This window comes from Poecilia latipinna, unplaced genomic scaffold, assembly GCF_001443285.1.
Source record: "Poecilia latipinna isolate Pla-1442-1.1 unplaced genomic scaffold, P_latipinna-1.0 Scaffold652, whole genome shotgun sequence".
NCBI lineage: Eukaryota > Metazoa > Chordata > Actinopteri > Cyprinodontiformes > Poeciliidae > Poecilia > Poecilia latipinna.
In genome coordinates, this window is record NW_015113268.1 from 307,686 (window position 1) to 327,388 (window position 19,703).

The 19,703-nt window shown below is 36.5% G+C and overlaps 1 protein-coding gene across 1 annotated transcript in view; it reads right to left on the reverse strand.

Moving 5' to 3' along the window:
- The window catches only part of LOC106954391 (protein kinase C-binding protein NELL1), a gene marked incomplete at its 5' end in the record, with an annotated part of 223,598 nt that overhangs the window by 171,335 nt on the left and 32,560 nt on the right, over window positions 1-19,703 (reverse strand). Inside the window, 3 exons of the mRNA XM_015043858.1 lie at window positions 442-524; window positions 960-1,032; window positions 8,491-8,587. Of these exons, the coding sequence (XP_014899344.1) occupies window positions 442-524; window positions 960-1,032; window positions 8,491-8,587 (253 nt within the window). The remainder of the gene's footprint in view (window positions 1-441; window positions 525-959; window positions 1,033-8,490; window positions 8,588-19,703) is intronic.

Below are 19,703 nucleotides of genomic sequence, written 5' to 3' on the forward strand. Positions count from 1 at the left end.
ATTGTATATTGCTATATAGGAACACAACACAACAAGCTGCCTTTACAATTTACTTAATTAGAAAGCCAACCTATTCTGTGAAGGCCTTACATGTTTATTAGAAATATCAGTAAACAACATCATGAAAACCAAGGAACATGCCAGACAGGTCAAAGTTCCATCCATTTACCGCAAACCTACAAAGACATGTTGATGGCAAACCAGGCGAGGAGAGTCTGGTCTCCCATCCAACTGAACATTTTAGATTTAAAATAATAATGTCCTTCAGCAAAGCCAGCAACAAATTTCAAAACTGAATTTCAAATCAAGATATGCTTTCATCTTCTGTCGTTTTTCACGTTCAGTGTTTTTCTTTTCGCCTGCAATTTTTAGTGAATCGGTTTGGTGGTGGATATTTGGTAGATGTCTCTCAGTCTATGGGAGGTTGTTCCAACTCATTACCTTCAGGGTCATCTTGGCGAGGAGCTCCTGCAGGTCCATGATGCCCTGCACCAGGCTCAGGAAATCGCTGCAGGTGGGACAGGCTCGATGGGCAAACAGGGCGAATCAAAAAGAGAAGAAAAAAAAAAGAGCAACAGAAAAAGCTTCAATAATGGTTTGATTCTGTCTGTGGTGGCCACAGTAAAAAAAATGAAGCTTGAAATGTTTGTGGTAAATCGTCTATGTTATGTTAGTGATGGGTGTTTGTATCAATATTGAAGCACCAGAGTCTGATTGCCTTATTGATCAGCGACAAAGAGTAACAAAGCAGTGACCCTGGATCTTAATCTGTTTGACAGGAAACACATTCAGAAACAAAGGAAGAAAAAAGCAGGCAACCAAATGAAAAACCAAACTGCTGGAGAAAAAAAAAAAAAAAAACTCATTCCTGTCTGAAGTACTTATAGTGAAAACAACACGCACAAAGGATCATTTTTCACACCCTTCTTGGTTTTTGACAATGCTGCTCAGATACTTACTGCGATTAAGATTTGGACACTGTGTGATGTAGCCATTTGGAGCAAAGATCAGCTTCACATCCTGAATAACTCCCTGAAAATACAATCATAAAGATGGATCATTAATTCGGCTAGCCTGAAGCGAGATTAAAGTACATGCTGTTTAAAACGTCTTACATTCTAACATACCTAGAAAACCTGAAAAAAAAGTACAATTTATAGTTTTAAGGTTACAATCTAATGCGCCGAGTCGGTCCAACTGAAATATATCCATTCAGAGTAAAATCCACCAAGAGAAAATGTAAAACCATTTACAGCGTTACAGTCAGACAGATGCAGGTTTCTGAATATCTCCAATTCATAAGATGCTGCAATGCAGCAAATGAAGTTCTGCTTGTTTTTTTGTTTTGTTTTGTTTTGTTTTAGTATGTAGGAATCAATCAGATATGCCTAATCTAAAAATTCAGCCTGGTGCAGAATTTTCAGAACAAGTTTTCTCCTCTACAGGTTCTTCAATTACATTAGTGTCTGCTGTACAGTAAAGCAGAAATCTAACAGAGTTACTGACAGAGTAAATTGAATTCTGAATGTCAGGATTTCCTCAAGCAGTTCATTCAAAAATGTTTTCTATAGCTTCTAAAAGTTCTTGAAATGAACAAAAGAGGACAATGTGTAGACTGTTAAGAAACAAACTTGGTTTCATCTCAACACTGAAGAGATTTTGTTGAGATTTTGTTCATTTTTTTCTGACATTGCAGTGAATTTGGGGTTAAAAAAAGAAACACCTTTAAACCTTATTACATTTCATCACATTGCAGCAACAAACATTATTGTGTTATATTGAAGTAGCGCATGACAGAGCAGTGGAAAAAATACACATTGTTAAGCAAAAAAATTAACAAAAACATATACAGTTTAATTTAGCTTTACCCTATTGTAAATAAAATGCTTTAACAGCCTGCCAATCACTCTGAAAGACAAGTCCTCTTCAGAAACTCGTGACGGGTAAAAAGAAGTGTAATGATGACCAGAAGTAAGAGTTTCAGACAACAGCAGCTTTTTTCTGTGGAAAACGATGGAAATGAAACACCAGGGTGCCCACACACTTCGAAATCCAATATCATTTCACTTCTCCTTCAAAGTAGCTGCTGATAACATGCTGGAGGGACATTAAAATTCACCACCTGAAGCACAATCTGCATCATCATGTCTGCATTATGCGTGTGTGAAATCCTATTTACAGTACAGTTCCCTGTCCTGGATGCCTTTCTTCACACAGGCACATAAAGAGAGGCAGCCTCGAGGTGAACAGGCTCACAGCACAGACTAACAACAAGCACACAAGAACGTACCTCGTCTTACACACACACACACGCACAGGCAATGTGAGCAGCAGATGGCGAGGACGAGATTGGCAGTGTCGATCAGAATGGAAATGAAGGTATAGATCGCAGAAGTCTGTTCCGCCAGTGTAATATAGGAGCCCTGACCACACATTTCTTTGAATGATCAGACGAGTATTTGAACTGAATACAAAAATACTTCCTTCCCTCTTACAAGCTCAATATCTCTCTCACACAGACCCAGCAGTAGTCAAAGAGCAGTACTTCTTGGAAATGATATGCATGCTCCCATACAGTTTTACTTTATATAAATAAATAAATAAAAAAAAGAAAATAGCTTCAAATTTTATGGTTCTAAAAACAGACTGAATTTGAGCTGATCTTGGGCATTTGGGCCAAACCATCACTATTCATGAAGAGATAGTACAGTGGTGGCCTAATATCACAGACCTATAATGTTATTTCCCTGTCAAAGCATACCTGAAGTGTTGTTTTAATGTGTTCATGCATGTTTGAGAAATCCTTTGATCTCATTGGCAACCATTCAGTCGTACAAAACCCCTGGTGAGACCCAGCGCCACCTTCGAGATGCAACTCAGTTTCCAAGATTCTGCATTACAGAGCCCTCCTCCCCCTAATCCGCTCCTTCAGACTAGCCAGCTGCCATTAGCAAACACCTGGTCAAAGTGTGCATCTGCTGAGCTCATTGTAGGGATTGAAGTCGACGTTTTGGAAAGAGCAGGATTTCTTAAAGAGACAGACGCCCAATTTCAAGGTGTTAAATTACGCAGTCACATTTTTAAGTGATATTTTATACACATCTTTTTTTTTTTTTACCAACTAAAGGCAACAGTAACTTGATTGTGTTGTAAAATGATACTATGTCACTAGAAAACGCATTTGGTTCAAGTTATATGAATTATATCATCCAGAGAGGCACAGCTGCAAGAAATATGCAGAGAGAATCCAAACAACCAACCTACAGCAGAGCCTTTCACCGATTTGTATCTTGAAAATTCGGGTCTTTCCAATCTCGCCTCCATCCCTACCAAAACAAGCTCAATTTCACAGACATTACTCTTGCATAGAAACACTGTATGATGAAATATTCATTAAAAAAATTATGAAGAGGTATTAGAAGATTATTTTTGTTTTTGTCACTCAAGACATCACACGTTGGTTGGCATCTTAGGGAATTTTCCAAAGGGCTCATAACCCAAATTTATTGAAACACTGGCAACTCACCCATCATTTTATCTAAAATAAAAGAAAAACAAACAAAAAACTGGCAGTAGTGACGTTGACGTCTCCAGGCTTCTGACCTAATAAATACCGACACTCTAAAGTCCTAAGAAGAGTAACTTAAGGAGAGTTAGGCTGTGTAAGAAAACAACTTTGTTTGGCTGAAGTTCTGCACATTGCAAATATTTCTTTAATAACTCTGGAAGAGGATCCTATGCACCATCACTGGTTGTCATTGTAGCATGCATAGAAAAACAGAAACCACAGTTTGGAAGACACATCACACATGTAGCAGCAACACATGGACCCTGTTTAAGCAAAACAAAAGCCAGAGTGCACAGCAGGCTGGCTCACAACCCAGCCACGGTCATCCTTCACACTCTTATGCAGAGGAAAATTTAGTTCTTGGGACATTCATGCCCATTGTGTGTTGGAAAGAAAAGTTGCATTTGCATATTTAGAGGATTCACTGAATTTAGGAAATGCAATTTCCTTAGAAATTAGAGGTTTGCTAAGCCGTTCACATTAAGTAGAAGCCAAAATTAGCATTTCTAAAGAATAGAAGTTTTACGCTGCTTATCTGATGAGGTAAACTCCTTCGAAGTTCAAAAGTGGTCAGTTCATTCCTGCTTTGATTCAAAAGTTGGAGAGAAAAGTTGGAGAGCTGAAGTAAACAAAGAAATTTGAATTAATTCAGTCACATTTTGAGATCAGATTTTTAAAAAGAGGAAAAAACATTTGGGAGAACAAATGATTAAAATCTGGGTCCAATGACTTTGTACGGTACAGGTGACGCTAAAAAAGAATACAATATTGTGTAAAATTGTGATATCTGTCACTCATTTCAGAAAGCAAAACTTATAAATAACAGATTCATTACAAACAGAATTTAATATTTCAAGTTTTTATTTCTTCTAATTTGATGATGCTGCTCCCTCAGGAATGAATCTGCTGTTGTCGTTGAAAGACAACATATTTGCGGAATGTTTCTTATAAAATACTCTTGCAACTGCAATCATGCAGGGGAAAGTGTTTTTAATTAAACTTATTCATGTTCCTACTTCAAGCAACCTCTTTGATGGATTTCTGTGAAAATTTGCATAATAAGAAGTCTGAAGTCTCGTGGGATATACATTGCACCAAAGAGAAAACAATTAAAATAGCTGACTAGTGTTCAAGAGTGAAGTGACATTAAGCAAAACACGCAAAAAGTCGTCAATTTACTAAATCTGAATGTAAAGCAATGAAAATATCAAGTTATAACGGAAAACTTTAAAAGGTTTTAAAGGTTCAGAGTCTTTCACTTGGTCAATTAACCCTTGACAGAGTTTGTTTCAACAATTTATACGTCTGCAAGGACAAATATGAGAAGAAATGCAACATCAAACCATATTTTCCATCATACAATGTTCACAAGCAAAAACCCTTTTCAAGATGAACACAATTATTTTCTTTTGTTTTGCAAAAGCAATCCGTTTATACTTTTTCCTAGAAGTTACAATCTGCCTTGCAAAAACAACCAAAATCTTCAGTGTATTTTGTTGTGATGAACCAACACAAGGCAGGAAATATTTGTCAATGGAAGGAAAATTTATACAAGATTTTAAATTAATTTTTACAAACAGATATCTAAAAAAGTGTGGTGTGCATTTTTAGCCAGATCTTTTTACTCCGACACTCTGAAATAAAATTCAGTGCAACCATTTACCTTCAGAAATTGACGATAGAATCAATATATTCTGTGTGTGACGCAGTCAGGAGCCCCTTTGCTTTGAGTTCTGGGTTCAAATGCAAACCCAAAGAGAATTTAGAGAGACTGGGGTCAGTTTCTGTAAATTGCCCTTAGACGTGCATGTGTGTGTGTGTGGCTGTTTGTCCAGTGGGTCTCTAATAGACTGATGAGTGCGATGCCCCCTTCCTCTCCCAATGACTGCTGGAGATAGGCGCCAGCCCCCCTACGACCCTGCACAGATAAACAGCTGTAGACAATGGATGGATGTTATCATTCATCACTGGTTTTACACTGTTCTGTGTTGGTCAGACACTAAAGGCTCAGGGAGTACAAATACTGTTTTGCAAGGCACAGCTGATCCAAATTGTTGAGGCACCAATGAAACTTAACTGATGTAAGAGAATGGATTTCGTCTTTCAGAGTTCAACATTTTTAACATCACTTCTTCATGGCTCAAACCACGGAGTTTGTTGTATGATGCTAATGATGAAAAGATTAAATTCAACTAATCTGAGCAAGTCTGCAAAGGAGAATGCACACCGCACAAAAACATTTAGCTGATCTCTCTATCATTGTCCATATAAGAATAATTATCATCCAGTGGTGCATGAAGCGGAGCATTTCACCAGAGAGCTGGCTTCAAACAAGCATGCTGCGTCCCTGAGGAGCAGCATGCTAGGCACAATGGATTTTAGATAAAGATAATTTATTACAGTTGCTCCCTCAAATGGAGAGTCTCCCAGGAGGAGAGAGAGGAAAAAGGAGCATCTTCAGCCTCTGCCAAGGCTCAGGATGTTTTATTTAAAGGCCTAGTTAGCTCATCTTATCATTATCCCACTCAAGTCCTGAATAGGATGGACTGCACCTGCTGCTTTATTTCAACTCCTATCAGCTGTGTTACATTCATAGCTCTTGGCTATTTTTCTCTTCCCTTCACCTCTTGCTTCTCAGCGGTCGCTAAGCCTTACACATCCCTCCTCATCTTTAACAGGTTAAACTGAAGTGTAATTTGCCACAGTGTGGAGAGAATAGTAAAGAGGTGCATACCTGATATCTGAGCAAGTACCTCCACACCTCCAATGTTTGTGGTTTCCTCAAAGTCTGATAAAAGGTCCGACTTGATTCAACAAGCTGGATGTTTTCTACTTTTGCCAGGTTCTTTTTCTTATTAAAAAAAACCAACTTGCCTTTCTCCATGCTTTCAAGTTTCCACTTGACTGTTTTAATACTCTCAATGAAGACAACGGAGAACACCTTGCAAAAACATCTTCTAACATGTAAAAACAAAACAAGTAAAACAGGAAGATGGAGAGCATTTTAAATCAGATGTCAAGCTGAGGGGAAAAAGTCCTACCGAAACTTCTGTTGGTATTCTGAGACTCTCCTACAAAACATTTATATTCAAGTTCAAAACTGTGCATTAAGCACAATGAAAACCTAACCAGTATGAATATAAACAGACATTTGGCACACCTGGTATAAAGGTGTGTAAGAAGATTTAAAATAATTTCATTGTCAAAGTAGTTTCTGCTTAAAAGGAGCAGGTGATCAAGATGCCTCCTCTGGACGTTTTCCAGGCGTTTCCCACTGGGAAGATACTGTCTGAAATAAGAAATGCCTTGGGAACTGGGATGAAATGGAGTGGGACCGGACTGCTTCCCAGTAACATCCTCCAGTTGTCTGGGGTTCCCTCCTGGAGCTGCTGCCCCTGTGACCCGAGCACCTGAAGCAAAACAGTGAAAGGTTTCTGCTTTTTTTTTATTCCTAATGATTGCTGCAAACCAATTCCCCCTTAGGATATGAATAAAACCTCAATTGAAATGAAGGATGGATTTTTTTATAGGCTTCTTAGGGACAAACTTAATCAACTTGTGCCTCAGGTTTTTAATAAAAAACTATATATATTCACAAAGACCAGCTGGGCCTCTTTAATAAAATAAAATATCTTTTTTTTAAATAAATGTGTTTTAAAGAGATTTGTAAAGAGAGAAAAAAAAAAAAAAAAAAAAAAAAAAAACCTCATCTTACTGCTATTTTTTTTTTTTTATCATTTAAATTGGTTTGTTTCCATTAGGCAAATTTATTTCAAAATGCCAAACTGCACAATAGAAATGCAGCTATTTACAATTAGGAAAAGAATTAAATCTGAAGTATGCATCAAAATCAACACCATAAACTTAGAGCATGTTACATAGCAGAGGCATGTAAAAAAAATTTGAAGGAAATAAACCTGCTGCTGTTTGTAAAGCTTGAATGTACAAAATTATGTTCTAAAAATAGCACAAAAAGCTATTTGCTTTGCAAAATCAGAACGGTGTGCTCTGCCACACTGAAGAATGACCCGAGTGGTTTTCCAGAGATGTATATCGATACTTTCAAAACAAGCTGCAGCTCGAAATGGCCCTTCTGATACACTAAACGGCAGCACTTTGATTTAGTGTGTTACCAGGGCAGCTGTCAGCCGAGATACAATGATACTAGAACGAACCTGAGGGGAAAATTTCCTCATTCTCTGTCACTTCACACGGGGCTCCGCTCTTCCACACCATCTGTCAACGTACCTGACATCACATTGAACTGCTGCGTGCACATGTACACCAGCACATGCTTGAGATGACTGAAGGCAAGGAAGTGGCTGATTGAAATGTTACATTTAAGACTGGTATGTTGCCGTTTTCTCAGTTTTGATGAAACGGCAGACAAAAAAAAAAAAAAAAAATCAAAAGGGGAGAGCTGGAAGATGGGCAGTGCTCCAGTGCAGCAACAATGGTTTTAAAGCATGGGGAGGAGAAATAATTTTCACCGCAGTAGGGCTTTGCAGTTAATCAATATGTTACAAAAGAAAAACAGAAAGCCCACTGATTGCATGGCAGGTGGGAGGGAGAGCTATGAATATCAAAACTGTGTGCATGTCCTGGTTCGGCTCTCCCATGTCCCCTGCCAGCTGCGAGTGCATGCAGAAGCCTGAGAAAATGAGTAACAATTAGAAACTGACAACATTGTTATGGCCTTGGGAATAAGCATTTCAAAGCTCACGCTGAGCTTTGTGCAGTTTCTCCGAGCCCCTGGCACTTCTGTTTCAGAATCTTATTCCTGCATTTCTTCCACACACACACACATACTCACACCCTTTTGCAAATTTGTTCAATTACACCAGGCGTTATTGAATGTGAAGCAAGTTCAGTTACAAGCAGAATGTAGGTGTGTGCGTGCAGCATCGGGGGAGGAAGCTTACCTTGAACAAGCCGTGCTTGTGGCTGTGTTGGCCTAGCCACACTCCACTGCCTAAGGTAAGCTCCATCTGAGGAGGGTCTATCACCCGCTCATAAATCCTGCCAACAACAAACCAGAGAAAAGGCTATGTTAATGACATGGGCTCAAACACATTTTTGTCTTTGCTTGATCTTGTTCTGACAGGAACACTGATACAGTGCAGCTGAGCACCAAGATGAATCCAACAGAATACGCCTATGTCTGCTCCTTCTACTCTCTTCTCTCTCCAAGCATGGCAGCCAGTCTCACCTCTCAGCTCCAACACCTATTATTATTATTATTATTTGGTCCTGAGTATATGGTTGATTAACTGCCCAACTCCCGACGAAAACAGGCTTTATTACACTAAACATTGCACCAATGTTTTCTGCACTAAGGTGAGTTTAATATTGAAGTTTGTCCTTCAGTTTCTTCCAACTCTGAGCCCATTCAGAAATAATATCAACTTTTTTTTAAGTATTCAGGAAACAAAATAAATTATTAATTGATGAAAGGACAGAAAAAGTGAGATTTTTGAGAGAATTTAAATGCATTTAAAGAGGAAAAAAAAAACATTTCAATGCATTTGACCATATTTAATCACAACTTGAGTAAAATGATTACCTAAGTAATCAAAAGATCATCAGTGCTGATGGCACCTTAAGTGAACAATTTCTCCTAATATATTAAGAAATTCAAAAGTGATAAAGTTGTAGAAACATCCAAACAAACCAACCAACTGTAAGACAGAGTTTCTTTGAAAGAACTATGACTAATCTTTCCCGAGGCCCTTTCTATTAATTTTAAAACCACTTTGTCTCATTATTGTATCCATCGCCATTTAATTATTCACACTTTGTCTTTTCACATTCTGCTCTGCTCTGTGTGTGGCAGATTGACTGATAAGAGCACAAAAACAGAGTGCAAAGAGGTCCAGATGGACAGCAGTTACCGGCTCTGCTGGAGACAAGTGGGAATGTTTGGTCGATCAAACCAATTGAGTCCAGCTCATTTTGCCATTTCATGCATTTGTAGTTTTGCCAATTGACTTTTACAAGTGCAAATATGAGCCTTTTGCCACAGGACATTTCACACTGACAATACATCAATTTGTATCCATCTCTGATGTGTTTGGGACCTGCTTCAACGACCGATGAGTTAAAGAAACCTTCTGTAAACTACTCACAACCAACTGTGAGCAATTGTGGTTTTGTGATTTAGATAAATTATGTGCTGTGACAGAAAACAAATGGTTGGGGGTCATAGTCTTTCACATTTCAAAAGGCCCAAGAAGGAATCAGAACAACAATTTGTGGGGAAAAAAGGTGCAACATAAAATTATTAACAGCTAAATTAAATTATACCATACCTTATGTCTATAATTCACCACACTACTTAACAGAGTGAAATAAGCTGGCATACAATGGATGATTAGAAAACAGAAACTAATGGTAATAAAAATTGACCCCTTTCTGCAGCAGAATAATTATATTTTAGATGTAATTTTTCTGCAATTTTTTTGTTGACATTAATATCAAAAGCTTTCACTGTTGAAATATAAAGATATTTCATACAACGTATGAGATAATAGTCTCTTTACATTATTCAACATTAAATATTCTTTATATACATTTGCTGAAACTGTAAATATGTTGTGACAAGTTTAGTATGAGACAGATAATGAAAAAAAAATAAATAAATCAAGCTCCTCTGCCTTCTCCCAGTGCTATCTGCAAACAGCCAATCAGAGCCAAGAGGAGGGTATCAGTGCTGTCAATCACCCTCTGTGTGGTGTTGCTTATACCCGTCTTTGAAGGCTCAGGCTGGTTAGCATGCCCATCAATAAAAGGATTAACAGTTTTTCTGAAATGGTTAGTTGTTTATCTGCCTTTAGCACATTTAGTAGAGAGTACATGACATTGATTGACAGCACCAAGACCCTCCTCCTGGCTCTGATTGGTTGTTTTTGGTCAGGAGTGGTGCATTTCGGTACAATAGCACAAAGGAAGGACATTGATCTTATCACATATTACACAACATGGTGATAGATGGTTAGAAACATTTTTTATGAAAGTTACATGCTGCATCTTTCATGATTAAGACGTCTTAAAGTACGTTAGGTTTGAAGGCTGATTTCTGACCAGCTACAAGATAACATTCCTTTTTAGAGTGGATGATAAAGTAGCCGTTGCTACCAGAAATAATGAAACTTTGCCTCTTTCCATATCAGTTCTTGTCCCTCTTGTGGGCCTTTATATTCCCCACATACACAATCTGAAACAACATTGTCCCTTATTCAATTAGGTCTTGGTTTGCTCAGTTTCAGAAAAAAGTTGACATCTAAATAGCCTGTGGTGTATGTGCATGGCACTAAGAGGAAATGACACTGCATGAAATCCAGCACTGCTGTGTGTAATTTTATCTCTGTTATTAGCTGCATTCGGTATTGTCCTTTTGCCATGAAAGCTGTGTCACAGCGAATTTAGAGACTTCCTGCTGCGGCTGATATACTTTGTAAGCATTAAATACCAAAAAGATGCAATGTAATAAAAGGGGAGGCTCTGTGTTTCCAAATGAGATTAGTACTGAAAATGTTCCTCTGTAGAGCAGATAAGTGATTCTTTTGAAATTAAAAAGAATAAGTCTATAAAATATAGCAGATTTAGTTTCTTGTTGCATATTAGGAAAAAAACAGTGCTGGGAAAAATATTCACCCAGTATGATTTTTTTTTTTTGGTGGAGCTGTCAAACATGCTTTAGATCACAAATTCACAAAAAGCAGACAAAGTTAATCTGAGTAAATACAAACTGTGGCCAGTTTTTGATGGAAAACAGCTTTTTAAGACAGCTGGAACAACAATGCTCCACATTTCTGACAAGTTGAATTTTCTGGAAGGTGTGTGTCCCAATCTATCTGCTGCAAAACTAACCAAGATAAAAAGGAGAAGAAGATTGATGATGATTTATGTAATTGCTATATGGTATAATTATAACCACAAATTCTGTAACTTACAAAAAAGATTAGAACCATTTGTTTTTTAATTTAAGATCAAGTTCATTTCAGTCAAACAGGAAACCAATGAGTCCACATCTAAATCGCTAAAAAGTAATAAAAAAAATGGTTTGAAGCTTGGACTTAACATATTTAAATCCTGGCTTAAATATGTTTTAAATACTGTGTCAGGATGTAATCCATGCTCAAAAACTCTTCAGGTTGACTGAATCCAAACAAATCTGCAAATAAGTGTCCGATTTCCTTTAAAGTAACATAAAAGAAACCTTTGATGGAAAATACTGTAAACAATTGATGAAACAGATGTTGGTGCCTAGGGTGTATAAGTATTGGCTGGTAGGACACTTTTTTCCACATAGGATCAGTATTAGTTAGTTTATACTTGATAATTAAACTAGTCTGATGATCAGAAACATTTAACCTTAAAGAAATGGAAGAAATCTGTAAATACTTTGAGAGGATTTCAAGAATATTTGTGCTCATTTACAATGACCACATGCTTTTTTTATCTAGAAAGTATTAAAGCAATTCTGTATCTGGAAAACAGGTGTCCATTAATCCCTGTTTTACTGTCAAAGATTGTAGGGAGGAAATTTCTAGCATTCATTAAAATCAACACAGTAGGAAGGAAATTACTAATCAATTAGAGCTTGTTGAACATGGAGTGGTTTGCAGTGAGTGTGTCACACAGTGAAGCCACTTTACCCACCCTCATAACTTCATCCATAACCAGTAAAATGGGTCAGTACTGCTCCACTTTCACACTGGTCTTCTATGCCTTTTTTTTAATGACTGTGTGTGAGAGAGGCAGAGACCCACATATCGATAAGAGAAGGCAGGTGCAGAACTACTCACCATCATTTATGTGACTGCAGAGGCTGGAACAAGGAGCAAAACCCCCAGCTGGGGGAAGCAGTGCCTTATGTCCAGGCTGAACTGTGGAAGCACCGTATGGTGGACTGTATAAATCCACTTAGTGCACTGTATTTATTTTGTTGACAGTCCATTTCAGAACAAGCTGTCAGACCGCCTCGTTTTGGACTGATTTACAGGCCGAGTAAAAGAGAAAAAAATGCATTTAATCTTGGACTGGTTGTATTTCAGCCCTTAAACTAACTTCCACAAGCTATCTATACGCCACAGGTGACAGCGAGTAAAAGAATATAAATAAACAGAAAGTCACAAACAACAAATTCAAATACAAGACTGCCACAAGCTCCAAAAGCTGGGATCAATTCATTTAGGTGTATGGCTGTCTTCATAACTTTCCTTTAAAAGAATAATCTTAAAGTCTTCACCATGTGCTACGCAAACATTTGTCGGCTATATTAAACATCAGGCCACTTTCAATTTTCACTTAGAGTTGAGTAGCAGACATTTTCTGTCATATTTCTGTCTTTCTTCCGAAAGATGAAGTTTTAAATCCAGATCCTTTTTTTTCCTCCTGCATGGTTCAAATGCTTCAGTGCTCCAACTTTATCCACGTAAACAAACAGTCCAAACTGAAACATGTAAGAAATAATAGTTATTACTGTGAGATGCAAAACCCTCCAAACGTGCTTCAATTTAAGCTGCTTTTGAGGGTACGGAGGTAATACTATGAACGTAAAACTTAAAAAAATAACCTAGAATAATTTTGAATGAGTGAATGAAACAGAAGACATATTTCTTTCTGAGATTTTCTTTCCAAGAAACTAAGATAATTTATGCATGAACAGGTTAATAATGCCAATGTATTGTAAGTATTATATACTCTAATTCCCATCACACAACTTTTCCTTTGTGGAAGAAAATTATGCTCACTAATCCTAATGCGGCCATTATAACAGCCCCGACTAGTTAACATCCATTTACAGAAACAGAATATCAATTTCAGCTCATTTACTGGTAAATGTGTCTAATTTTCTCAACAAACATGGCTAATCAGCATATTTGAGAATATAAGTGTTGCTCTTTCTGCAACGTTGACTTGTAGTCCATTCAGTTACAGCAGCAGAACTGATTCAGTGTCCAAAATTTAGATTTTCCAGTTCCATAAAATTTGCAATAATACCATGCATGTCTCAACTTAAACAACCTTACTTTTTTCTAACTCAGAGTTAGAAAATGCAAACCTAAATATCCAATTTGAACCAACTGTTGTGGTGCAATATTTAATTGGGATTCTTGCAATTTATTTTGAAATTACTGACCTCATTTGTGTTTATTCTATTTTAGATAAATAGAATCTAAAGTGATTCTATTTATTAATCAGTTTGATTTTTACTAAGCTTGACCCTCTGTTACGCTGCATGAGTGTCAAGAGTTCCTTAAAGATCTTTACTCCAGATATATTATCAAAAAATAAAGTATTACAATCTTTTTTGTTGTTTTTGTTTTTTGGACTCCAATTTTTATAAAATCTTCAGCTTATGAAAAGTTATTTCATTTCAAAACTGAAATAAAGGGTTAAAAAAAAGTTGTGTTTAGGTAATATTTGCCCTGCTTTGAGAACATAGCCTCAGTTACCTTCTGTTTGTGCACAGTCCTCAAGTATGAATACTGATATAAACGTTTCTGTTTCGGTTTCATGCTAAAACAACACTGTGCATTACAGCCAAACTTCTCCACTTCGCTCATGATACACAAGTCTTCTTGTTGTTCAGTAAATGTTCTAACTTTGCAACCATCTCCTATGAACCCTTTTTTGACATTAACAATATAACTGAAAAATTTATAGTCTGAGATGTATATATTTACCTTTGCAGTGTGAACTAAACTCAATGTGACCTTAGTGGCAGAAGGAGATTTGGAAGTTTGGCAGTTGCCTTGAATGATTTCCACTTATGAACAATCTGTTTCACAGGAGAATGGTGAATCCAAATTGGTTGGAAATGGTCTCATGGCTCTTTTCAGACTGATAGGCTCTAACAATTCCTCCTTTAAAGGTCGTTGCTGATGTACCTGACTAAAGCATTCAACAGAGCTGAATGCTTTAGTCACAGAATCCAACAAAACTTTGGTCTTACAAAAGATACTCTGAGTCAATGATGGTAGTAACTGGCTGCTCCTTTTAACCTTTTATTTCCAATTGTATTATAGAAGCACTTATTTTTCCTCAAGATTTCAGGTTATAAAACCTCATGGCAGTTTGACTTTATGCTAAAACAACTTCGAGATCTGTTGTACACCAGATATTTTTATTAATATTTCAGGTCTGACATGCAAATCTTAAATTCCAACGAGAACTTTCACCTTTGATAAAATACTACCATCAACTTAAATTTTACTATCATTAATGTAGCTAGTATTGATTGGCAAAACTCTCAAAGTAAATCACATTGAATTCTTTCCTGCAATAATGTTTGACATAAATATCTACATTAATTTGTTACACATGAATTGTAAACGGGTGATCTAACTCAAACATCTTGCTTGTCCTTATAGTTTTACAATAATATAAAATTATTGACATGCTTGGAGTAGAAAAAACATTTAAGGTTATTGGTTCTGTATGTTGAAAATCACTGATAAAACTTAGATAAGAAAGATGTCCAAACAAATTGGAAAGGAATGAATTAACTGTCCAAGTCACGTAAGATTATGACTTTTGTGGATGAATAAAGTCGGACCAGAGAGACGTTTTACCTTCGACAGAGGAACCTGTATATATATTTAGCATGTGTCAATGAATCTCTGCATTAAGTACTTCTAAGATCGCTCTCTCGCTCTCGCAGCTGAAGTTCTGTGACTGAGGCAAACAGTACTAGGTCAGCTCAAAGTAGAAATCCACCACGCAGCGGCAGGAAGACATTAAAATTATGCTCCAACATGACAGGAAGATGAATTTCTAATACAAATAAGATTATTTTTCTAATTCAAAGTACATTCAATATATTTTCCATACCAAGACATCCCAGATTGTAAGGCAAAATAAAAGAAATACAGACACAAGTAGCCAAAGAAGAAGTGGAACATTCTCTTTGGGAGAAGAAGGCAGAGAAACCACGACTATGAAAGTGGAACATACTCTTAAGATGGCAGATGTATCATGTTTAATGGATAAAACGACCCAAATTTCTGCTACTGAAAGGTTGCTTCCGAGTATAGAACTGGTGTTACCTGCAGTATGTAGATGAAAATAGAGTCTAATCTGGATTGGTCATCAAATTCCCAGTATGCCTGCTTTCTCGCTGTGTCAGAAACGTGCAATTGCCTCACCTCTGCAATGACCTTATCGTTTGATAGAAGTTTCTATCCATTTCTGATAAGGCACAACTTGTCTGGCTAAAGACATATTCTTATATAAAAAGGATGGAGTGTGGTAAGGGAGGGATGCATCATCGTGTCCCCTGGGTCTCCTTGGCGCACACAGCTCTCTTTGCTTGCCACATGCGGCTTGAACGAGACTGGCTGATGCAGGTGGGCTGGACCCTGCTGAGCTTGACAGAGGACGGAAACAGTAATGACACACTTTATCACACTTGACACTAAACAGTGAACCTTTGACAGAAGAAAGCCACCAGGTGGCCCAGGAACTTTAGCTCGGTTTACGAAAACAGAGTCTGACACTGTGATAAAGGATGATGCTTGTTGCAGGAGAAAAGTAGCACTTTTCTTTATTTACGTAAATAATGACATCTCTGAATAACAACTCACAACAAATGCAAAAAAAAAAAAAACAGAAGAAATCAGCATTATGAAACGGTAACAACAGTGCTGACTCAGTCCACCAATACACTGTTTTCCATTACATCTATTTAGTTTCAATTTACTCAAAGGTGCAAAGGGAAAAAATTCAGCCAAGATTAAATCTAGAGTATGTGCATCTTAATTTAACCTGTTAATTTACATCTTAATCCCACATCTAGGACCTAGATTTATATCCTAGTTGGATATTTCCAAAAATACTTTAACAAAATATTTTAAATGCTGCAAAACAATCTCCAGGTCCTTGAAGATGTTTTAAAATGGCTGATTAAAGGTAAATCTGGAAAATTTCATAGCCTCAAAGCAATTATGACGACGTGTCAGACTCGTCAAAGCACATTTACCACTTCATGTTTCCTAAAATGTTGCTTTTCCTTTTTTTGGTTTCTGCACTGCCACCATCAGCTTTAGCCTTTGATTCGAATGATTTCAATCATCTTATCAGCAGGAGAGAAGAGTTTCTGTGTTTAGCACATCAAACATCCAACCTAAGATATAAAGTAATGCTGGCATAAAACTGCTTATATTTTGTTTATGAGCTGATATGTGACTATTTTGTCATTCTACTGTTCAAACCTTTTAGCCACTGATTACATGTTTTTCTCCTCCTTTTTGCAAAAGATAATATCAAGACTTGATTGTGACAGTGAAACAAATAAATCACATTATAAATGCATCCAGAAAAAAAATGCGTCGTTCACACTTCCATCAACGAGCACAGCTGGAGCGATGCACTAAATTAACTGAACTACTGCCAAGCTGCTGTGGCCATGATCGAGTTATAGTGTTGCTATAAACCAGCCTGGCCATTCCAGCTTTTATTTTTTAAATGAATAATCATGACCGTTACACAAGGGCTACATTTCAAGTACTGGCCATCTGAGTTTAGGCAGTTCTTTAATGCTGTTCAGAGGTGAGCAAAGCACCCAAGAATTGTAGTCAATTAAGAGTAGCACTATTTATTTTCAAGTAAAAGTGAAAAATAGCCATCCATGACATTAATCAAGGGTAAAAAAGTATTTGGTAAAATGTACTGAGTAACTGATCAATCATTTAATATTTACAAATTACATCAGATGAGTCAAAATATGAAGTTTAAGTGAAAGTTTTATTGATTTAAGGATAAAAATGGCAATAATCCATAAAAGTAACAAAAAAATTTCTTTCAGTAAATAAACTTATGAAACTAAAAAAAACTACATGTGTCTGGTGAACTTTTTGGTTAAAACATGTTTGTTTTTAATTTGGCAGGTAGAGGATCCAGAAATTTTACTCAAGAGTAGCATTACTTCATAAAAATACTCAAGTTCCTTCCAAGTGAATGGAAGACAGAGAATGAAAAGTTATAACTGCTGTATCAGTGGAGTGATGCATCCAGTCAAAATAAAACGTCTACACATCCTCCACTACTTCACTGACATTTAAAACTGCCCTTCATCAGGCTGCCGGAGTAACTCCAACAGATCTGCAGGAGCTGCTGCAGTGAAAGTGCAAACACCGATTGATCAAAATGCTGGTTATTTTTCTGGAGTTGGTCCACTAATCTGAAGCCCAAAGGCTACACATGTTCTGTGTGGTTTCACCATATATTCTCTCACGCTGCTGCAGTGGAACCATGCAGTACTTTCCCCCCAGAACTGTATCTCAAGCCCAAACCCTGCTAATGCCAACAATGTCAAGGTTACGGAAGGCATCGTGCGGCATTGCTAACCTGATTTCAACTCATTATTATTCTTTGAGCCTAACCCTTCTCTTGGCAGGGGCATTGCCAGGTAATGAAGTAATGAATGGCTGCTGCTCTGCTGAGCGGTGCTGGCTCTGCCCTTCACAGGAAATTAAAACGTTACACCTGAATTCCTCATTCGGGGTATGGTTTCGAATTGTTCATGCATGGTTTGGCCACGACCTGTGTCACTACATTTTATCACATTTATATTAAAACATCATTTCATTTTACTGAACAGCAAAACATATAGGGAGGCGAGCTGACATTTTATCTGATGAAGTTCAGTGTCTTTACAAATCTGTCATTAATCTAATGTACCATTCTATTATAACAGCCTTTTTCTTATCATAATGATAGTGCTGGCCGGGCTCATGAGCTGCTTAGCAGGTAGGGGAAAAAGAAATGTACCTTCCAGCTGACTGGGTTTTTTAATGAGCAAAGTAAGAATGTCATTTTCTGGCTGCTGGATACAAAAGCACCACAAGTGGATTCTTTAAGGTGGAGAGCTAACATATACCGTTTTTCATTAGTGAAATGTTAAAAAGATAATAGACACACTGAACTTCACACTAGAACATGAAACAGCATCACTATCATTTCTCAGGTATGTTGCACTTTTACACGCGATGCCATCTTTAAAATTAATTCATTTCTCATCACAATGTTCATGAAATAGTAAAAAGATTTATCACAAAGAAGAACAAAAAATAGTTGATAAAAAAAATCCATGTAAAGAGGCCCCATTTCACTGTGAAATACATTCTCTAAATCTGGGATGTCCAAAATGCGGCCCGGGGGCCATTTGTGGCCATTTGAGTTATTTTGTGTGGCCCTAAACGGAGATTCAAGAATTACACAAATTTGTGTAATTCTGTAATAAAATTTTTTAATCAGGGTACGATTACAGGAAAAACTGAAAAAATGTTAAGTACAACAAAAAGTATTTAACTTTTTATAACCAAGCTTTTATAATGAGTAAAACTGTTTATGTAAACTATGCTGTATCTGAATCAGCTTTTATTTAATTTATTAAACTTTGCCAACTATAACAAGTGTTTTGACAGAAAGTGACTCAAATATTTTCAAACAAAATAGATTTGTTCAAACAAGCCCAAAAGAATAAAAAATAAAATAAATAAATAAAATACAGAAAATATGCAAAATCATTTTAAGATCTTTGGATCTCCGATGAATAACATCCCTTTTCTACAAAAAACAATCAACGTTGATTGGTTGATTTTATTTTAATCACTTCTTTTTACTGTTATTTTTTTCTGTTGATTTTTTCCCAACTTGACAAAAAGTTTGGACAACCCTGCACTAAACAATACAACTACAATCAGATATTCTCAAAATCGCAATTTTCTTTAATATTCCAGGGAACAAGCTCATCATTTTCTCAGTTCAGACAATTTCTGTGAAAACCTCCACATCTAAAACCTTTTTTGTTATGGAGCTTTCTAATACTATCTAATTTACTTTATGTATCCTTTAATACTTTTGAGTTTGTTTATAAATCATTGCATTAAATTTAACTTAAACATCCCAACTGGAAAAAAAATATATATACTGATGCAATATTCCTAATTGACTTTAATGAGAGATTTGTCTCCTTTTTATCTCAACTTAGGCTTTTTTAGGTCTCAAAGTTCACATAATAGCAAATCAAAAAAAAAATATATATATATATATATATATATATATATATATATATATATATATATATATATATATATATATATATATATATATATATATATATATATAT